This window comes from Magallana gigas, chromosome 5 (genome assembly GCF_963853765.1).
Source record: "Magallana gigas chromosome 5, xbMagGiga1.1, whole genome shotgun sequence".
Taxonomy (NCBI): Eukaryota; Metazoa; Mollusca; class Bivalvia; order Ostreida; family Ostreidae; genus Magallana; species Magallana gigas.
The window spans coordinates 19503148-19522590 of record NC_088857.1 but is presented as its reverse complement, the minus strand read 5'-3'; the positions used below and the strand labels follow the sequence as shown (position 1 = coordinate 19522590).

At 31.8% G+C, this 19443-nt stretch overlaps 1 protein-coding gene and 1 long non-coding RNA gene across 6 annotated transcripts; one reads left to right on the top strand and one right to left on the bottom strand.

Moving 5' to 3' along the window:
- Positions 1 to 2955: 2955 nt before the first annotated feature.
- Positions 2956 to 4593, bottom strand: LOC136275549 (uncharacterized). Its single transcript, XR_010714130.1, has 2 exons — positions 4210 to 4593; positions 2956 to 3544 (listed from the first exon to the last, which is right to left on the bottom strand). It is a non-coding gene; the product is annotated as an uncharacterized lncRNA (long non-coding RNA).
- Positions 4594 to 5585: 992 nt separating this feature from the next.
- LOC105330234 (aldehyde dehydrogenase family 3 member B1) lies at positions 5586 to 18271 on the top strand. Of its 5 annotated transcripts, none has more exons than XM_034445174.2 (13): positions 5586 to 5740; positions 6466 to 6609; positions 7764 to 7859; positions 8966 to 9187; positions 9587 to 9750; positions 10097 to 10223; positions 10468 to 10568; positions 10932 to 11061; positions 11768 to 11838; positions 12571 to 12686; positions 13111 to 13240; positions 16447 to 16582; positions 17071 to 18271. In XM_034445174.2, exons 1-13 carry the CDS (start codon positions 5723 to 5725, stop codon positions 17107 to 17109), a joined length of 1494 nt encoding a protein of 497 aa, XP_034301065.2. In that variant the 5' UTR covers positions 5586 to 5722; the 3' UTR covers positions 17110 to 18271. The 5 variants fall into 5 exon arrangements, with proteins under 5 accessions (XP_034301065.2, XP_034301078.2, XP_034301070.2 ...); XM_034445187.2 differs by lacking the exon at positions 16447 to 16582 and adding an exon at positions 14398 to 14516; XM_034445179.2 differs by lacking the exon at positions 16447 to 16582 and adding an exon at positions 14398 to 14523.
- Positions 18272 to 19443: the final 1172 nt, after the last annotated feature.

Genomic DNA, 19443 nt, shown 5'->3' with positions numbered 1-19443 from the left:
CTTCATAATTTTTTTTTGAGAAGTTATACTCTTTCCACATGCATGCATCTAAAAATAGAGAGTCAAGACACCTCTAACCCAATGATGTGTGATGTTCATTTTTTAGAAAATGAAAATTTCCAACAAAGAAAAGCATTGAATTAAATATCAAATTATAGTTAAACTTGGTTAAAGCATATTCCTAGGGACCATTAGATTTTCTTCTCTATATCCATAATTTGTTATAACCGTATAACAAATTCGTAATAAAAGGCAAAGCGAAGTCATTATATACATGTTTCCTTCCACATGACCACCATCTGTGTTTATTTAGGCATTCCATATACATGTAAATACATCTTTAGGAAACCAAAAATAATCTGATTGCAATATGCAAAATACTTGAAAAAAGAACTTCATTTAAACAATTGTATCAATTAGTATTTTTTTTCACAATTTAAAACAATTAATTCATTATAAAAGATGTAAATTTTGTTATTTTTCACCTCTATGGGGCTCAAAATTAGTTCGCTATATCTGTAAATTTGTTAGGCATATAGAGTTCGTTATAACTGTAAAATTTTACATGCATTTGTTAAGAATTTTGCGGGGGACTCCACAAAACTTTGTTATATCCGGGATTTCGCTATATCCGTGTTCATACTAAACAAGTCTTGCTTTGATGATCAATCTGTGATATTTTTTAATCGTGAATCATTTTTTTGTACATGAATATCTACAGCTGTACATTTTATTTCATTAAAAGAGATTTTATAACAATGTTTATGAGAATATACTTTAATAAATAAACATCGATGGACCAATGTCTCTCTTCTGTCTTAGCGCTCTAAACTTACTCTCCTTTCTAAAATTTCAGAGGGTCAGAATCTTTTGACTACAGCATTCTGCCCAAGAGGTGTGAAGTTATCCGAGACTAAAATCAATACATGTATTTCAGTTAATTTATGAGAAATTCTGAATTAGGTCGGAGCTGCTTCATAAACTTAAAGCATAGAATTTGTAAAGTAGCAACAAAATTATTATATTATTATTGTATTGGTGCTGGCATTGGTAAGGTACGATTGCTTCTTTTTCATAAAGGGGCATTTTCACGATTTTGGTAAAAAATTATTTTCCCGATTTTAATGTTTACAATGCTTCAGTAAGGCATTTTTAATAGGCAACCAAATTTTAATTGTCATTCGTTGAGATATAAGTGAGTTGAAGAGCTTACAATTCATTGCTATGTAAACAAAGCTTTTGTTAACATTTTGAACGTTGAAGTGAAAACTCCAATTTTAGACCGAAATGAATGTGGTAAACGTTAAGATCTGTTTCTCTATGCTTAAAATGAATAAGAAGATTGAAAGATCAGCTTGAAAAAGAACTTTTTTCCGGTATATTGAACTAATGTAAACAAAAACAGGGCATGAGCCTTGTTTACATGACAAAGAGTTGTGAGCCATGTATCTTGCATATAACTTCACTACTGACTCTCCAATTTTATTTGGTCATTGGAAATGCATTCCTAAAGCATTGTAAATAATAAAAACAGAAAAAAAGAATTTGACCAAAAATCGTGACCATGCCCATTTAAACAGTCAAAAGATGCCAAGAAGTCTTTTATTAATCACCCAAACATTTACTGCTGTATGACAAAATATTGCAGTAAATGCAAGAATTACTCAAAGAAATTAAAGAACACAGTCAGCTAATTCTAAATTTTATGTGGTATTATAACATTTTGTTTTATTTGTTAATTACACATACGTTACATTTAATGAAACATGAGGCTACCTTTCTTAATACTTGTACATGCATCTTCACGTAGCCGTTGTTATTTTATTTTGTTATACTTTCATGTTAAATACTGAAATCTGATTGGTTAAGACGCAGTTAATAATATTTTCTATTACCCTCAGCATTAGCAACGCACTTAGCAACGGGTAACATTAAAAAATGTTACATGCGCGAAAATTATGCGCGTACGGTTCGCTGTAGAATTCACGTTATTCCTATATAAAAGCAGTAAAATTTTCTTAAAAATTAAGACATTCAGTATAACAAAATAAATAGTGCCTGTTTGGGAGGATAACAGTTGAAATTGACACCCCTCGAAAACCATTGTCAACCTCCGCTTCGCGTCGGTTGACAATGGTTTTCTCGGGGTGTCAATTTCAACTGTTACCCTCCCAAACAGGCACTATTTATATAAGAAAATCTTAAAATTTAATGTATTTTATACTCTCTTTATATCATTGTAAAGCGGTTTTGAGATTGTAATAAATGAATATTGAATCTTCAGTGGACTCGGCCTAATTACAATAAAGACGGCGTGCTATGACTCAGAAACTGTGAATCTCTTTATATTATGCAACATTGTGCAGTTTTGTTAGGGCCAGGACATCAAAAAGTCATTGTAGTTTTTAATTAATAAACCTATACATGTATCTTTTACTCGGTCTACATTTGTCACCACCTGTCATTAATCACCCAATTTTGTTATCTTATATTTAGTCAAATTGTCAATATTTAGTTTGGAATACGGCGACCAGCTTATACCATGTCAAAACTAGCCATACCCGACTCTTTTGTAAGATGTTTGCTCGTCCGATACGGATAAATAAGAAATACCTTATCACTTGAATTAGTTTTGATGAAACTTCTAGAATACAACACATGCACGAACCCTTTGTTTGCCTCCAGCGCGCCTCAACCATATACCTTGTACCCTTTACACTAACATTGCCCCACATCGTTAGTTAGATGCAGTTCCATGAAAAATCCCTTGTGTAGCCCATATATACAATGTATTTACGCTTAATAATGCTGTGCAGTTTATCTCAATGCACCATTAAGTGGTCTTGATAACTTTTGTCCACAAGCAAGGCTACACGAATGGTCGCAATTGCATTGCAGTTAAAAGCATCTACCACAAAATGAAGACATGCTAAAAGAACAATAACAAAACAACAATGGTGCAAATCAGGAATTTACTAGAAAAAGAACTTAATTAACAAAGTTGAAATATTTCATTGGAACAAAAAAATTAATAAAAATACGCGGTAAGAGTTCACTCAGATTTGCGTCCAAGTTATTGTTTTTCCTCTTCTCCTCCTACAACTAAATGATTTTACAGAGGACTTCGTATTCCCTACTGCTGTGTTCTTTCATGTAGTACCCCATATAGGCAACTTTGTGAGTGGTATGGATCTTACAAGGAATCAGACTTCCGGAGTATTAAAGAACCCGTCCTATGTACAAGCCGCTGCTTGTGTCGACGGCGTTACACGGCACATCACCACTGGATGCCTGTCGCCAGTCTAAGAATCCCAGGGCGTTGATCGGGTAGACTAGAACCTCGTAGTGTTGGACAACATTCTCCTTGCCACCGTAAATAATATAGGCCCCTTCGAGGTGGATTCCGCATTTTCCGGAGGTTATTGCGCCCTGTATTATGGCCGGGCAACAAACAGGGGCTTTCCGTTCGCCTCGTACCCGGCACGTATCGCATTGTCCGGGATATATGACTTCCACATGTGGATATCCATTCTGCCATCTAGCTCTGAATGATAAATAATTATCATATAATAGGGCTAAGGATAATGTGGAAGAAAGAATATTACAAGCGACACAAAGAAGAAAAGTAAGCCAATGAGTGAAAAAATTAAATATGTCAAAAAGTAATAATTAGCTTGCAGGTTTTTTTTTCATTATTTTTCCTTATTACCTTTAAGAATCCAAATCTCAAATCCTGCAGGATTAAAGTGGATTGAGTTATGTAAAACAGGTATATTTAGATACTACAACAATTTATGTTGTCGTCTAAAAGATCAAGAAAATTTAAAAATATATAATTACTAACGTTCATTCAATTTTACCTTCTTTGGTTAACAATATTGTCTATGTTGCATGTTTCAAATGCAATGACATCTACTCATGCATGCGGAAAGAAAAAAGAGAAGAAGGTGATGTAACTCTAACTTATGATGATCTATGTTTCGAAAACGATTTAAGAAAAACAAATATTGTATGTAGGTTATTTTTGTTTTTAAAATGTTTTAGTCCATTTCTTTTTCTCTCTGTTTATTTCTCTGTTAATCAACCAACATATGAACAATTTGAACATTGAATTATACCGTTTTAAAAGAGAAAGTCTATCTTTTAAATCAAATACTAATTTACAATAAGACTAAGTTAAGAGTTATAAATAACTGAAATGACTTATACCTCAAACTATGTCGAACACAAATAGAAAGATCTCTGTCTCCTAAAAACTAAAGCGAACTCTGTCCTCATGCAGTCAGAGCTAAACCAGTAGGTCGGTAGTCGTCTTATACCTACAAACCAAACCCACAACCATCCTCAGTCAGAGCTGAATCAGCAAGGATGCGCTGCTCCCAGGGTTTCTAAAGTCACGTGTGTTATCATTGACTCCCCAAGTAGTACTGCGCAATATAAAGTGTAGGTTGGACTCAGTACTTTTCTAGTGTGTGGACTTTTTTTTCTTTGGTGTAAGTGTTTTTTCCCCACTCCATGACATCTGAAATGTTTAAATTCATGAAGGCTGGGTGGTTAATAACTGGTCAAGAAATCGTCTTCAGACTTGCAAAAGTATGGCCATCAAAAAGCACCTGCATTAAAAACCTTAACTTGTTCCAAATATTAATCCCCTCCAGCATCTGAAACTTCATCTCTCAAAAAATCTCCTTGTGCATGTTGTTATATACTTGAATAAAATACTTATTAAAATAGATTAATTGCAATTGAAATCGATGTAGGGAAAAACTTATCCAAGATATCTTTGAACTGTGAAAAAATCACTGGAAGTTCCGAACGGAAACAGATTTCTTACGGAGATTTATGATGGGAAATACTAGTATTGACATATCTTTCCTCAATTCGAAAGTTTCTGTAGACTTTTTACTTTTAATCCTGCATGTACATTCAAACTTACGAGCTAGAAGAGAAATCTGGGAATTTTTTCTTACCGTATCGAATGAACTTCGTTTTAATTCTAAACCCTGAGTTATTAATTTAGAAATATCGAAATATTAAAAAAATTCTGCTGCATAAATATCTTGGGACAGATAAAAAAAACCCACAACAACAATTGTATTATAAAACGTAACCTTATTATGACGGCAATTTTTAAAATCGTTATCTAGAACGATTTAGAAACTTGTTTGTACGATTTAAAAAATCGTTTGTACGATTTTTAAATTATTTTAACGATTTTTAAATTCGTTTGTACTATTTAGAAAATCGTTTGTATGATTTAGAAAATCGTCTGAACGATTAAGAAAATCGTATTAACGATTTTTGAACAAAATGCACGATTTATTGAATCGTTCGTTTTAATTCGATTTAAAAAATCGTACAAACGATCTGAGAAATCGTTTAAATTTAAACGATTTAAAAAATCGTACAAACTTTATTTTTTCTGTCAATTTGAAATGGGACTTATACGCCGTCGTACCTTTTACATTATTATTTGGGTAAAAAAGTTGATGTAGCTTGCCGTTCGTCTTATGTAAGCTGTGCTGAGTTTTCGTGATTGGCTGTTCGTTCGCCCTATCTACGTTTTAAACAAATAAAACATACATAAAGGTTACTAACTGGAACGAAAATTAAAATTAACATCGGGCTCGGGATTACAGTTTAAGTGTACTTTGATCTGGCCGCCGTCACATGAAAAAAGACAATTTTCGTGTAAAGTAATCAAAATTGTCAATTTGCGACGATGGCAGACTACAGTAAGGTAAGCTTATGGATAGGGATGTATGCGTCTTCCATATATTATGTGTGATCGATTATTTTGATCATTCTTTCATTAAATAATTTTCGTTCCAGTTAGTAACCTTTAGCCTTTGTTATGGACATGATATAACCGTTATCTTAATGATCATGATGATCGTGTTTTTCATACGTATGTTTTATTTGTTTAACATCGTTACTCGTTAATTGAAAACACTGTAATGCGTATTTATGTACATGAATATTATTATAAACCTTTTCTCGCAAATGGGTCAGTATCTGAGGTTGAATGTATTGTAATTGATAAGCAATGGTTAACTATATATATAACATGGTTAATATACATACGTCCCTCATATTAATTACAACCCATTTATGTTTTTATGGTGTAAAATTTAAGCTTTATTATAATTCAATTTATATGTTAAAGCGTCAAAATGAAGTAAATTATTCATTTTTCAATGGCATTTCTATTTATACACATTTTTTCCTTCAGTGTATCATGCCAATAATTATAAATCAAGCACCGATTACATCAGACATGAAACTGAAAAACAGTTTAACACAACCACTCAACCACTGATATTTACATGTATTTTAAAACATCTTAGTTTAACATTAAAATTTCTTGTTTTGCAAATCAATCCTATCTCATTTTGTTTTAACACCAAGTATGAATGACAATTTTAAGTTATTCACTTGATTCAATGTGTGTGCCATATTATTTAGATGATTGAAGGTCTTCGCAGAGTATTCAACAGTGGAGTAACAAAGTCATATGAATGGCGAAAAAAGCAGTTGGATGGAATGCTTAAGCTTTTAGAGGAAAACAGAGACAAAATTGCTCAAGGCCTGAAAGAAGATCTACATAAGGTAGGTACAATGTATATAGCAATTTGGGAGAAACTTAAGGTGGTATGGGACACTTCCATGTTGTGATGTACTATTTATTGAAATAAACAATAAAATCAAGTGTAATTTTATATATAACGGTAGTTTCTTTCGCGTTATTGTCTCCTAACAACATAGTGCAGTGGGTTAGAGAGTTCACTACGAACCTGTAAGTGATGAGTTCGACTCCTGCTGGGCATTTCAAAATTTTATCATTTTCAAAAAATTTTATAACATTTATTTTTGGTGAAATTTTGTAAAATTAGAAAATTCTAAACTGGTGAAAGTATTTAAATTATAATGTACTTCAATCAACATTAATATTGACAAATGTCCCATACCACCTTAAACAATAATTTTCTAAATGTTGTGTTTTACTTAAATGCATGCATGTTTATTTGAACATGCATGAAATTGATTCTGCTAGATCAGTTAAATACAAGACTAGAGTTCAAATTTCCGTCAGTTACAAATACTTAGTTAAGTTAGTCAGTTAAAAAATGACTTTTAATTTATCAATCTAGGTAGACAATCTTTAAAAACTTTACGTGTTAAGTTTTGTTTAACGTAAATGATAAAGTTTGTTTTAAAAGTCTGACTACTCAAGGTCAGTAATATTGTACAAGCATATCTCTTTTTTTAATCTAATCTAGTAGTCCACTTTAATACATGTACCGGCATCTAGGTGTAATAAAAAATTCTCTTGACGTCAAATAATAAAACATGTAATGCAATGGTTATTACAAATCAATAGTAAAATAACACACTTGTACAGGCGGTTAGTGGTTGAGTTCTCCAGCACTGCTACATAGCATCAATTAGATTAAATTCACATTGATTAAATAAATGTTACTGCTATTAGAAATAAGAAATTACTTTGTGTTCTTCCCTTTTTTTAAAATCTTGCAATAAAAATATTATACCTGCCTGCCTTAATTTGAAAATGACTTTTTGAAAAATTGGCCAGAGGAGTTAGCAAAAAATTTTTTTAACCTAATAAATAGTTTTTTTTCATTTAATTCATCAAAAGAAATTATATACAGAAAGTTTTATTGTATATTGATATATCTGTTTGTTAACAAGCAGCCAAGTGTCATAATCTGTATTATTTATTTCTTATATATTTATTCATATAGTCTTCCTTGGAGGCAGCTGTCTATGAAATTGACTTCTGCAGAAATGACTTGATAGAGACAATGAATAACTTAAAGGACTGGATGAAACCCGAAAAGGTTCGTACATAGAGAAATCACTGGTAAAGAACTATGAGATGTATAGCCATTGTCTTTACCTGTTATCATTGGTGTTTATAAGGTTAGAGACAAAATAAAATTTGAATTGTTGCATACCTATTGTATGACAACTCATAGCACTGTAGGACAGTAAAGAGAAGCATATACTATTACCGGGTATGTGTGTACTGAAGGAAACTTATGTGAGATGCAATGTGGGTGAAATAATTGTACTGGTGATTATTTTTATAACAGATTTCATATGGTACATGTATCTAATTATAAATGTATGACGCTCAAAAGTATTAAATAAACCATACAGAAAAAAAAATAATTTGGTCAATTTGATATTTTTGAAAAAAAAAAAGACGCATGTTCTATAAAAATGTTTGCAAATTAAAGCATATATAGAAATGATAAACTGGAAGTAAAGTGTCAAGGATTCGTTAAGTTGTTGCATCACTACATCATTGATCAGTTACCGTGACATCAGCTGTTTTTATTCATGTACAAAGGAAACTCTTGTGTTTATTACTAAGTTTGAGTCGTGACATTGTATGTCCTGTTATGCAACCTAGTAAACCTCTATTCCTGTAGAGAAAGGTCGTTGACCATCTGACTGTAGCTCAGTTTGTGACACATTTGCCATTTTTACACCTGTACTCTCAGGTATATTGGAAATGCCATTTTAAAAGGAAACTAAATAAATGGAAAATCACCTAATCCAGTGCTTATGTACACGTTGATACATTGTACATTATTTTATTTTTTATGTAAACAGTTTTTATCTCCATTTCATCTTTATCTTATCACTGCTCATACAAGTATTATATAAGCAGAACTTTTGTTTTTTGATTGATACTAAAAAACCTAAATTGCAATAAATTTACTTGTATTTAAAAATATTGTGTTTATTACATGTATATTGTTTTACATTTATTAAATCATAATGTAGATATTGTTATTCAAAGAAATTATCTGAATATCGCAGAAGCTCGGAATACAGTTAATAATTTAGGACTTTTATCCTAGTGCTATAGCTGACATTGCATCATTGTTACTTATAATATTATTAAATGTGCTGATTTTAATTTTTTTTTCTAAAGGTCAAGAAAGGGTTACTAAACATCATGGATACGGCCTACATCCAGCGAGAGCCCTACGGCGTGGCCCTAGTGATGGGGGCCTGGAACTACCCCATCCAGATCACCGTGCTGCCTGTCCTGGGAGCCATTGCAGCTGGCAACTGTGTCGTCCTGAAACCGTCAGAGCTAGCAGCTTCCACAGCCAAAATTCTTGAAGAGCTGATACCAAAATATTTGGATAATGCAAGTTCTTATAAATTATTGAAAAAAAAAAATAAATATCCATTGTTGTTAATTTCAAAAAATTAGAGGATTGCCGAAGAAGAATGTCCCAAGATGAATTATATATATAATCATTCAGCTCAATTACCAATATGGAAATACTGTTGTAAATATGGATAGTTAATTAGTTCATACTTACATATATGTATTTTTATCATTTTTTGTTTATTAAAATTTTAATTCATAACCATACCATCTAAGAATTTCCCCCTTTTTAAACCCCAAATCCCCCTCCCCCTCCATTTCTGCCCCCCCCCACTCCAAAAAACAAATAAATGAACAAACAAATGAACAAATAAATTTAAAAACATATTGATAATTTGCCCCTTACTTTACTTATTATCATCTTTGTTGCTTAAGGACTGTGTGAAGGTTGTAAATGGAAGCATCCCAGAAACCACAGCCCTTCTGAAGGAGAGATTTGACTATATCTTCTACACTGGTAACACAATGGTCGGGAAAATCATCATGAAGGCTGCAGCTGAATACCTGACCCCTGTCACTCTAGAGTTAGGGGGAAAGAGGTCAGTTTACTGTATTTGTTAACATTGGTGTGAATACCTGCTTTTAAAGCTGTGGCATAGCAAAAGATTTTACAATTTATATGATAGTTACCATTCATTTTATGTGTATATGTTCATGAAATTAATTGCTTGCTTATAAAAAAAACTCCAAAGGTTCAAGAATGCATAATCTTTTATTTGTGGCTAAAATTGAATTTATAATCTGAAAATGTTTACATAATTTTGGCTTTTTTGAGTAGTTAATATGTTTATGTTTGATCTACAAAGAGGTGAATGTTTCTTTATTCACTAAAGATAGGAATGCTTATATTACTAAAAAACGCTCATCTTTTTTTGTCTGTTTCAGCCCAGTTTACGTAGATGAAAACAGTGACCTGACTCTTGTGGCCAGGAGGGTCACCTGGGGGAAATTAGTGAATGCAGGACAGACATGCATCGCTCCTGATTATGTCATGTGCAAGAAAGAACTTCAGGTATATAAGGAATGTGATAGAGATATTATGTCTTGTTATGATTATTGCTTTGCATAAAGTGAAGATGACCTTCATCTTTGGATGAAGGATACAGAAACAAGATGAATAATTTGTCAGTGGAGTGAATGTTCATATTTTTGGCAACATTTATTAGATGTAATTGATGAAAATCATGAAAAATCATGAAAACTTTCATCAACTCATTAACTAAGACATTTTTTGTTTTTAATATTTCAATTATTAGGAAAAATTAGTTGAGGAGTGCAAAAAGGCTATTGATGAGTACTACCCAGATCCTGCCAAATCAGAGGACTACTGCAGAATCATCAATGAAAGACATCTCAAGTAGGTTTAATAATTTATATGCTTACCATAAAAATAAAATATGTTGTCCTTGTTAAAGGATTAAAATATGATACTAGAAAAATAATGGTGCTAAAGGGGGAAATACCCCTTCTGCTTTTGCATACATACACACACACACACTGTCTGGGTTTATACAACAGAGATAAAGTCCTTAAAAGACTTGTATTGGCTTTTGCTTGAAAATGATTGAGCTGATGTATTCTTATGGAACAATGCTTAGAATGATTATAAATAATAAAAAGAAACTGCTTATTCCAAGAAAATAACTGCATATATTTACAAGTACATATGTACATGATTATTAGTGTTTAATATACTCTCTTGTTTTGTTGTCTTTTTTAGTCGAGTCAAGAAGCTGATCGAAGGGTCTGGTAAGGTTGTGATTGGGGGACAGGTTGAGGAGGGAGAAAAGTACGTCTCCCCCACAGTCCTCACTGACTGCAAAGCCACAGACCCGGTCATGATGGAAGAGGTAAGGCCAGGCTCAAAGTAGGAAAAACAGAACACACAAAGATGAAATTGTTCAAACTTCCACCATGAAAATTATCAAGTGCATATGTTGGAGATTTGCATCTTTCTGTCAGCATATTAATAATGCCCATTGCATGTAAAGAATAAGTCAGATAATACCAATTTCTATCTGGGCTTGTATATTGTGACAGCAAAACTCATTTTTAGCGAATTTCAAGGGACCATAGAAAAAACTTTGTAATTGCCATCATTTGTTATACAATTATGGCGAGTTTGTTATAAAATTTGTTATAAATCTTATAACTATAATTAATTATAAAAAAAATCAGCTGACATTTCCACAAACTATTTAAGTTATAAAATCAAAATCACTATCCTTCACAAAAAAAAATTTAGTATAACCTTTTCACTTATTCTTTTAAAAATTTTGTATAATATTTGAGTATTTTAATGCATTTTAAAGTTACATTTATCTTCAATGAAATTTCTAATGGAAAATATTTGTTATATAAATGATAGAATATGGTAAAATTCTGCCAATGGGGATCTTCAAATTATTCGATATACATGTAGCTGTAAATTCTCTAGGTTTATGTAGTAACTTTTTCCAGACATGAAAAGGAATTCGTTATAGCTGTAAATTTGCTATACATGTGTACATAATATTCCAGTTTTGCTGTATTTGTAATGTTTTAATTGTTTTACAGGTGTTTGGCCCAGTTCTTCCCATCATGCCAGTAAACAGTGTAGAGGAAGCTATCGACTTCATTAACAAAGGGTACACATTATGAGATTTTTTTGGTCTAAGAGAAACTTAGAAACAATTAAAAAAAAATCTGTAAAATAAAAGAAGAAGGTACGGTTTCTTTAAATATTTGCCCTAAAATTCCAAAGTTGTTTTAATCTCATGAAAATATTCACACAATATCTCTAATACATGTGTATATAAAGTACCATGCTATACACCTTTATTATGATTTCAAAAAAGGATAATAACTTCAACATTTTGTCATATTTCTAAAATGTAGTCAAAAATGATGAAAAATAGCACATTTTCTCATAGTTTTTTGAAGAGGAAAATGTGTCCGCAGCCGTCGCCCAGAATGAAATAAATATATTTTATGTGATATCACATAATAAAGTTATAATGTGAGTTTCATCGTGGGCGACGGCTGTGGACATAGTTTTCTATTCAAATAACCATTGAAAAATTGGTGTCGTCTGCTTAGTTTTAAAAAAATACGGGAAAATGCACTTTTCATGATGTCACAATTACCATTGTGAAAGTCTAATCAGGTAACTATTTATAGATTCTTAATCTATGGGTATTCATGTGTGAATAAATGCTACATTTCAATTTTTCGTGATATTTTAAAAAAATACCTGAGAACAGGGCAAAATATGAGTGAAACTGTACCTGCTTCTTTGTGGAGGATTATAATATTAATATTTTTCCACTTAATTAGATCCTTTGCATAATGGACATCAACTTTCTTGCTTTTCTTAACAGAGAAAAACCTCTAGCCATGTACATTTTTGCCAAGGACCATGCAGTAGCTCAGAAGTTCTTAGACAATACTAGTAGTGGAGGCTTTGTCTTCAATGACACCATGATGCATGCTGGCTGTAAGTTTATAGTCAACATGGTCATTTTGGTTTCTTTTCCGCAAACTGCATTATGAATTACATGTATATGTTTAGGTTTTGAAAACAATCTGAACATTTTAAAATGAGGTTTAGTATAAGATTGATGATTCATGTTAATTTTGGGAAGTTAGTTTAGTGGACAGTTATATGAATTAAAGGTTCTTTGGGACATACATGTATGTTATTTTGTATGATACATGTTCTGCCATTACTGCAACTGCTATTACATATACCAGTTTATATTCTATAGCTATAGAATTTATTCCTATATTATTTAATTACATGCCAAGTGAAAATACATTTGTACTGTGCTTTGTTTTTGTTTAGAATATGTGTACAGGTACATGTAGTTTGTATTGAGATACAGATTTACTTCTGTTAAAATGATAGTTTGTGATTACAGTAATGTCCCTTCCATTTGGTGGAGTGGGTGGTAGTGGCATGGGTGGTTACCATGGCTTCCATACCTTTGATACCTTCTGTCACAAAAGATCAGTTCTCGAGAGAAAGCATGGGGGTGAAGCAATGGTTGCGTAAGTAGTTTCTTTTAAATTTCACTCTCTGGACCAATCTTTGATATAAAATGTGATCTTTATTAAGGTGGCTCTTTACACCGTAAACTAGTTCCTCAAATCAGCTGTAAATTACTTGATTATGATAGATATCATAATTGATAAGAAGTATTAAGTCAAATGGACAAAAATTATTGCAATTATGGATAGAAAATTATATTTTTAAATATTTGATTCATTAAATGTGAACAAAAGCCCCAGGAGGATTCAAATTTATGATCTGCGGTTCACAAGCCCGCTACTTTAATCACTGAGCTAAGGCGACATTAAAATAAATCGATAAATACGAAAAATTAAACAAAACATTCAATTCTCCATCTTGTGATGTAGTGTCTTGATGTATAAATGAAGGTGTAGTATGTACTATGTACCGTAATCTATTTCAGGTAAATTTTTCATCTCTCTGTCTGGCAAATAATCCAGACTAAATGTTTCAAACTTCTCTCATACATTTTCTGGATATATATCCTCTTAAATACGATGGATATGTCACATAAAAGAAGCATTACCATTACTCTGAGAGAATTCAAGAAGAACTTGAAAGCTCTTGTGATCGATAGCTATAAAAAACAAGAATCAGTTAAGTAATCTATGCTCACTCAGCTAACATACTACCTATATGTGTATTATATGTAGCAGAGTGATAACCACAGGGAGAAGCTACACCATTCAGTCAACTGAATGTTAATTGAATAGCTTAGAGGGGTGACTGAATATTTAAGTTACTTTTCAGTCACTTTTCAGTTGATTGAATCAAAGAGTTTCATCCTCAACTCACAACTCACATTGGCAGACATTTTTTTTTCCGAATGATAAGAGTAAATAAATGAAATGACAAGAGTGAAAAGGTCTTCAAACCAATATGCTTTTAGATAAGAAATTTTGTGTATATATCTTATTACGGTACATAGTTTTACCTAGATTGGACAATTCAAAAAATTTAATTGCTGGATATGAAAAAATTGGAATATAGGGATTAGGGCATAGCTTTATTAAGAACTCATGTACCTCTCTTTGAACTAATCAGTGTTCAAGTATTTCATTCATGTTTAAAATTGTACAAAAATCATTTTCAAACTGCTTTTCTATCCTGAAATTATCTACCATAATATGTACAGGATAAGATACCCACCCTACACTGAAAAGAAGTTGAGCACAATTCATTGGTTAACAAAGAAATCTCCCAAATCTGGTGGCCTTCTTTCCTGGTTCGGGTTCTAAATACTGAGCCTGCCTGGTATGTGGTAAGTTGGCAGTGCTCAACTATCCCTGGCACTGTGTGTTTTATTGTAATGTTTAACCCAGCATTTAGAACTCATTTGAATTCTAATGAAGGCACCTCTTTTTAAAAAATCCTCAATTTCAAATTTCACAGGTGATAGTATTTTTCATTTACTTTTTAACTGATGGAATTCCAGTAGAAAAGGAGAATGGCCTCATAGATTCAAGTGGATTCTTCTTTTTTCCGTTTTGATAATGGATGGACTTGTTCATGTAAAGTTAAGCTTAATGATGTAAAGTCAAACTTCACTTGTGATCCTGACCGAAAGGACATTTAATATTATTTTCTGAGATGGATCAGTTATGGATGATATCTTTTATTCCCCTTTAAGTTAGATTACAAAAATGCAGCACTTAACATGAAACTTTTGAGAGAAAATGAAAACAATTTATTCTCAGTGTAGATAAAATAATTTTCATGTTTTCATAATAAAACAACCTTATGAAGCACTGTTTTGTATATAGATACATGTACATCATTGTTTGACTTTACATTCAGTTATACACCTTTACTTTTTACAAATGAAATTCCCTGAGAGGAGATATTGCTACTTTCGCAGTATTATAGTTTGCTAGATCTATATACCTACAAATAGCTATTTCTACAACTATTTAGCTATTAAATGTATCTACATTTAGTTATACTAAAAAATGTAGTTAACATTTTTCTTTCATGAAGACGTGAAAGGAATAAAACAACTGTGACAGAATCAGATTTTTTTTGTTAATTAGTGTTCCCATGCAGATTTCCAAATTGTTTCAAACCCTTTTTGTAAAACGGCATTTGAAAATAAAAAAGTGTGTCTACGACAGGACCGTGAAATTCAAATAAATGCAATAAAAAATCTTTTCTCTACAATTATAATTATGAATTTGTGAATGGCTAACTAGGAGTAGTTCCTTTAGAAACCTGTTAAACCTGCCGCATCTCGCGGTAGAATCCGGCGAAATGGCTTAAAACTTAAAATTTCCTGCATCTAACCAATCTCATTTCAAAGGTTTTGTACATGCATATGAGTGAAAACTTTCAAGATATTATGAAATAAGTCTGTATGTCCATTCACAGAATGTGTACTAAAGAACACGTGCCGACACTACACCTTGCCTAAATGATTTTTTCATCTTCGACTTTTACTGTCATTTGACTGGTTATGAAAAACAACTTTTACAAGGACCTTGTATTATTGTTTTTTATATTCTATGAGAAAGGTTTTTTTATTGGGGGGGATGTCTTTCATTGCAATTAACATTATGAAACAGCAATGATTATTATAATACATGTACAGGTCAAGTAGAAAGAGCAGGGAGGGTATTGTTGATTGAAGGTAAAGGCAAACTGCATAACTTGCCAAAAGTACCTTGTAAACATAAAATCCAAAAATATCTAACTACATTTTCATTTTTTTTTGTAATGAGCCAAATAAATAAAAACCGTATTCTACATGTATATGTAGAATTGTTGGCAATATATTAATTACACACAGTGCAGTTTATTTTTGAAAGAAACGTTTACTGTAGCCCGTCATCTTCGCTAGCCTTGGGTTTTCAGTCCACTTCGCTCCCCATAAACCCAAGCGAAGTAGACTGAAATCCCTTGGCTAGCGAAGATGTAGCCTGTTGGAATTTAATTTTTAAAAAAAGAACACTGGAATTACCCTACCGACGTTTTCCTTTTCCTCTGAATGTTACAAAAGTTAAGCACTCGGGAGTACATTATGTGTACACTTTGATATTAAATCATTTAAGAGAAAGGGGTTTGAGAATAAATACCGTAGTTGGCATCAGTAGATGCCCATAACTATAGAAATAATCTTCGTGCACAATGACCTACCAATCTACATAGCAATCATTTGTTGCTGATGAGGCCACTTTCCTTTTCTACACAGAATCCGCTATCCTCCATATACACAGAAAAAAGGGAGCATTGTTAGATGGATCATGAAGAAAAAGCCCCAAAAATCAGGCATACGAACCCTGATTCCTTATTTCTTGTTTGGAACTATATTCGCTGTATTATTCAAGGTAAATAAAGTTATAAGTTTATTGATCGTCACAGGAAAGCAAAAACTTTTTATATCTTTTTGCATCATTCTAATATCTTGCTTTAATTACTCTATATATATTTGTGGTATATTGGATTTTTTTATCCACGCAATTTCATTTTGAAATAGATAGTATAAAAAACATATATGCTACCTTTTTTCTAAATCAGAAGTGCACGTTATGTACTGCTTTTTACACATCGATATGTATATTTGCATGTGTTCCTTCCTGCTTTTTGTTGATCACAACGAATTTTCTATCACATTTTGTTTGCTATTAAATTTTATCTTGTCGAAAATGAAAATTCAGTTTTCTTAATGTTTAAATATTCAAAGAAACATTCATGTAATTTGTCTTTTTTATGCCAGATAAATATATGTTATTTTGATTTTATGCAATATTCTCACGAAACTTAACGTAAAACGATCTTATTTTATAGCCTTAATGTAAAATTCTATATATTTCAGGTCTATGGACTTCAAAATAAGATTCCCTTTTTACGCTGAATGCAGGAATCACATCTACTTCCGACTTCTTTCGAAGATACATTTAACATAATTATTTAATGAACGTGTACATGCACTGTATGTTTATTCAGGAACAGTTGACACTGTATACATACATGTATACATGTCAATATTTCTATGCATGATTATAATCTGTCGTTGTATTGGTGTATTTTCTTCGTAAGTGTCACACCATTTCTTATTTTTTTTTTTTATAGATTATGGAAAACATTACCTTATTTAATGAAATGTTTTACCTATATATACATTGTACTAGTCCAAAGTAGTATTTGTATGCAGTATTACCATTGACTCAAAAAAATTGAATAGAAGCTATCGTAGACCTGAACTTGAAGAAATAATGAACGATTCCTTTTTTTTTCTTTTTTAGAATCTTCTCAGCTGTTTTACATATTTGCTAGAATATTGGTATGAAAAGTACCGTAACGCACAAAAACACAAAAAATCTCAATAAAAAAAGCTGCTTCAGATTAATGAAGTCCTAAAATTGTTATGAAAATCGAAAACATTTGTTTATAAACATTTAAACTTCACAATATAAAACCTATTCATTTTGTAAATAATAGGATCAATCTTTTTTTAAAATGGCTTTTCAGTTGTTTTTTTTGGTTATCTCAGTTCGATGGTTGTTAAAATATTCAAAGATTTCAAATTGCTAACCTTTCACGTGGACAATTTCCATGACCAAGAGTTTGATAGTCATTTTTTTTCTTGGATACAATTACTAAACTATCAAAATAGTTTTATTCCCTATTAATCGTTTACTGATTAAAATATAATTATTTTATAAATATTTAGAAGTCAGCAAGGACTTGTCTTTTATAGAATATATTGAGTAAATGCGACTTTGAAAATTAGAATTTTGTACAAATATATGTACTACATGTAGTATTTGTTTTTGAATGAGTAATTAAAAAGAATTGTATTAAACTATTAACTATCATTGTTTGATGTTACATTGAACAGACACATCGTTTAATTTTGTATCACGTGTTTAAGCTAGTTCAATTATCTGTTGTTTTCTACAGATCATGTAATGATATTTGTTGAATGTAAAATGATTACTATAGAAATGTACATGACAGTGATTACTGAAAATTGTTGTATATAATTAAAAATGGTTGATCAAATAAAATGCCTAAATTATTTTTGGTGTTTTTTTTTTTTGTTTTTTTTTTATTAAATATCGAAATACCTATTAAAGACTTATTTTAGGAGGAATAACATTGAGTTTCAATTACAAATGTAGTTGAAGATATCATTCGTGGATGAACGGGATACAAGAAATCCAATTAAACTGAAACAACTACGAGTTCTGTTGTTTAACATAAATCTTTTGAGGAGAAAAAGTAATACTTTATGGGCTAGGCGGTCAACAAATTATTCATCAGTTCAAAATAAATTTATTTATCAGTGTCTTTGTCTGTTATAACACTACAATTCGATTTTGTATTTATAGTCCAATGAATTCAAATGACATCGTTTGGGCGCAAGAGGGGTTTGCAAAGATATACAAATTTGAAATCACATAAATGTGTTATTATTCTATATTTAATCGTACAATTACTGAATAATATAATAAGTATATTATAAGTAATCCATGTGAGTATTATGAGATGATAATTTCGGTTGGTGTGTGGTAATATCTATCATAAAGCCATTTGGACTTTATTGGGTTTGAGCACGTCCCGACCAAGATTATCACCTCACAATACTCAACGAATGTTTTCTTTTTTTCGTTATTTTTTAAAATAATGTTTAGCTATAAAATATTACTCTGTAAAAAATACTATATATCATAACTTTAAAATTGAGTGTTTTCTTGTTAATTCTTAACACATTGCTTCTAAAAGGAGAGTAGTAGTAGGCCTCCATCGGTCGCAGACGACCATGGGATATTGTATCCTATTTTATCTTTCTCTGACAGCAACGTTTGTGGCTGAAAAGTCCTATACGAGAGAGACATTCTTTTCCGCAAGAGTCACATCTGTGAATGGTTTCTGATCTTTCGGGGTTTAGGCGCTGCTTTCGTTGTACGCGTTTGTTTTCTGCTGCATGCACAAGCTTTTCTTCCCCTGACTTGATCTGTAGTGTAGACCTCCATCTGGGTCGATCTGCTGCTAGCTCTTCCCAAGATCGCACTTCAATATCAAGGGCCTTTATGTCTCTTTTTACGACATCCTTGAATCGAAGTTGTGGGCGCCCAGTGCTTCGTTTCCCAGATCTCAATTCTCCATACAAGATGTCCTTTGGAATTCTTCCGTCATCTATCGACGCACATGCCTGAGCCAGCGTAACCTGCGCTGTCGAAGC